Source organism: Fragaria vesca, linkage group LG2 (assembly GCF_000184155.1).
Source record: "Fragaria vesca subsp. vesca linkage group LG2, FraVesHawaii_1.0, whole genome shotgun sequence".
NCBI lineage: Eukaryota > Viridiplantae > Streptophyta > Magnoliopsida > Rosales > Rosaceae > Fragaria > Fragaria vesca.
Window position 1 is genome coordinate 2,948,537 of NC_020492.1, and position 3,172 is coordinate 2,951,708.

At 42.3% G+C, this 3,172-nt stretch overlaps 1 protein-coding gene across 2 annotated transcripts; it reads left to right on the forward strand.

The window, feature by feature from the left end:
* The first annotated feature begins 416 nt into the window (after positions 1 to 416).
* Positions 417 to 2,220, forward strand: LOC101298756 (transcription factor bHLH113-like). Of its 2 annotated transcripts, XM_004289703.1 has the most exons (5): positions 417 to 929; positions 1,007 to 1,120; positions 1,195 to 1,257; positions 1,384 to 1,491; positions 1,788 to 2,220. In XM_004289703.1, the coding sequence occupies exons 1-5, from the start codon at positions 564 to 566 to the stop codon at positions 1,956 to 1,958; spliced, it is 822 nt and encodes a 273-aa protein (XP_004289751.1). In that variant the 5' UTR covers positions 417 to 563; the 3' UTR covers positions 1,959 to 2,220. The 2 variants fall into 2 exon arrangements, with proteins under 2 accessions (XP_004289751.1, XP_004289750.1); XM_004289702.1 differs by having other exon boundaries at positions 1,010 to 1,120; positions 1,384 to 1,922.
* Positions 2,221 to 3,172: the final 952 nt, after the last annotated feature.

Here is a 3,172-nt window from a genome sequence, read left to right on the forward strand (position 1 = left end):
CTAAAATTAGTGTACTTGCTCTAATCACACAATCTAATCACATAAACCAAAAACAAAAAATTTGATGAGAACCCCTAACCCTTGATAATATCTTTTGTCATGGTCTAGAGAAATTGATAATCTATACGAGATAGCTATACGTTACGGAGCAACCTCCATTTCCGTTGAGAACGACAGAGATGACGCATTGAGAGTCAAGTTACTTGGGTTAAGCCAACACAGCCTTGGAGGACGACACCACGGTTTTCTCGGGCCAGGTGGGTTTGACCAAAAGTCGCCGGGAACCTCAAACCCTTAGAACAGCGAAATCCCATCCCTACCCCTAGCCTCTTCCACCGTCACACTCACTTCCCTCCTCTCTCTTCTCTTCTCTTCTCTTCTCTTCTCGCTCTCTCTCACACGCAGACCCAGAAACAGAAACAAAAAAAACAGAGAGCCAGAGACTCGTTTCTTTTTTGCTCTCTTATCAACACCCACAACAAAAAAGCTTCCGTCGTTTTCTCCCAGAACCCTTCTTCCTTTCGTTTTCTTTCACGGTGGTCCTTGTTTTCTATCTTCTCTTTATGGCTGAAAAGGAGGGCTTTGAAGTGGACCAGCTTGGGGTCACAGAAGGGACGAGCTTCTCTCAGCTACTCTACGAAGTCGAGCATGATGTGGTGGGTCTCCGAGTGAACGATCATCAACCCCAAATCTTCAACTACACCAACACCAACAGCTGTTCTTCTCTTTATTCCGCCACCGACCTTAAATCCCCCAAAATGCTCTGTTTCGGGGACTTTCAGAACAAGGACAGTAACATCCTCCAAATTGGGTTCCCGGAGATTTCGATTTCCCGGCCGCCTCAGAAAACAGGACTCACTTGCAGCGACTCCTCCTCTGTTTCTTCCACCAGCACCAAGGCCGCCTCGTCTTCCTCCAAGTCTAACCATGTAAGTATTCAAAATTCGATTTGTAATCACTATATTGTGGTTGTTGTCTTGGTGATGGATGATTGTGGGTTTGTTAGCAGAAGAAGCGAAACGGGGTGGCGCAAGAAAAGGTCCAATGTGCAAAGGAGAACACTGAGGCCGATCAGAGAAGCTCTAAGAAGCCGAAAACGGACAAGCCCGCTGCCGGAAAGGTTTGTAATTCAACCCACAATTGCTAATCTTCAATCTTTTTTCATTATGAATTACTTGGGTTTTTTCCTTTCAGAAAAGAGAGAAGCTCGGAGAAAGAATCTTAGCTCTGCAACAACTCGTGTCACCCTTCGGAAAGGTACAATCTTTTTCGTCAAAACTAAACTATTCTCATTTCTCACAGCTACCCAGAATGCAAACATTTCAACACTATCAAAGTTGGCCAATATTCCATAATGGGATGTTGGAATTTTGAACTTTGCAGACGGACACAGCCTCAGTGCTTCATGAAGCGTTGGGATACATAAGGTTCCTGCACGACCAGGTTCAGGTTCTGTGCTCGCCATACCTGCAACGCTTGCCTTCATTACCTGTAAGTAAACCAAACCCAGCCAAAATCCAACACACCTTTCTCTGTCAGATTAATTTTGTTTCCTCTTCCTTCTTCCCCCTCATTGATAATTCTTGTTGTGACCTTACCTTCCTCCACGTCATCATCATGACAAGCCATTGGACTCCGTCTCCGGACGGGTCCCACCCTGACGCGACCGCACTTATGCGACTCGTCCTTAGTCAACAGTCTCCAGTCAAATTATGCCAGTGAGATGTGTGATATTTTTCACCTTCATTTTTTATACGGCGGTTAATTGTTGGGACGGTGATTTTCAGGAGGGAGGAGATGGGGCAGGGAAGGGTGGTGACCTGAGAAGCCGGGGACTGTGTTTGGTGCCTATGGATTACACCGCACATGTTGCGAACAACAACGGTGCTGATTACTGGTCGTCGGCGACAATGGCGAGTAACAACCACAATGTGTCATCCTCGCCGACGGGATATTGATGAAGCACTACTAGTGAAGACTGTACGTGAAGCAGCTTTTGTGTACATGGCCACACCTAGAAGGAGAACTAGTGCCTGCTCGTTTTGCTTGTTTTGGGAAACCTACAGCAATGACATGACAACTTAATTTTTGGGGTAAAAGGTGAAAAGATAATACAGGGGGAAGGGGACAAGGTTAGTAGTAGCAGCAGCAGCAGCTGCTTTAGCCTAGTAGGCGTGTGAAAATGGTTGTAATTTTGCTTCAAATGCTATCATTTGTTATGAAAGGGAAAAGGGAGAGGGAAATGGTTGCTTATGTTTTTTGGGGAAGGAATGCGTGTGGGTTTATGGCCAAGGTTGCTTTGGCATGGCTTACACATGTAAATGTCCAGGGGATAAAAACCAATTACCATTGACATCATCTTTTTTTTTTCGGTCAATCCAATGGCATCATCTTTAATACCTTGATAATTTCAAGTTGATATTCCTCGGTTTTGGGCATTGCCGTTGTTAAGTACTAATTACAAGTAACTAATACTAGAATTTGAAAAAGGGAGAAAAATTGCATTAGAAAGGTCCTAAATTCATTATAAGTAACTAATACTAGTCTCGAGTGATAGGACATAGGATATTGTTGATTTTCATGTAAGAATGTGAGCTCTCATTATAAGATCCATAGTTTCAACGACAAACCTTCGAACATGTCTAACTAGAACAATAAAGAATAGAGCCCCGAATAGACTACTCTGTGTGTTCAGTATTGTTTTTCTTTACCAAACTTCTTAGGTCTCGCCTCGTCATTTTTGTTTCTGGGTTTTTTAATTTGTTGAGGAACGGCCGAAGTCGTAAATATGAATAAGACTGAAGAAAAGAATAGCGTGCATGGTCAATTTAGGGTGATGACTACACAACTAAACAACAACCTAATATAAAGATAAATACAATTATTACAACTCGATGTTGAACCCCAATTTCCATATACATTTACGAAATTATGAACCTAACTTGTATTCAAACCTATTTTATCCATTAACCTATTTTTTTATAAAAAATTTCATATAAGTCTATCTTGACACATTTTCTTCCATATAAGTCTATCGTAATATTTTTACCCATACAAGTCCACTTTACAGGCTCAATTGTTTTTATCACGACTATCTTACCCTTATGCTTCAAAATATCTCATATCTCTCTCCTCTGCCTCTCACCCGTTCATTTGGTTCTCTCTCTCTCTC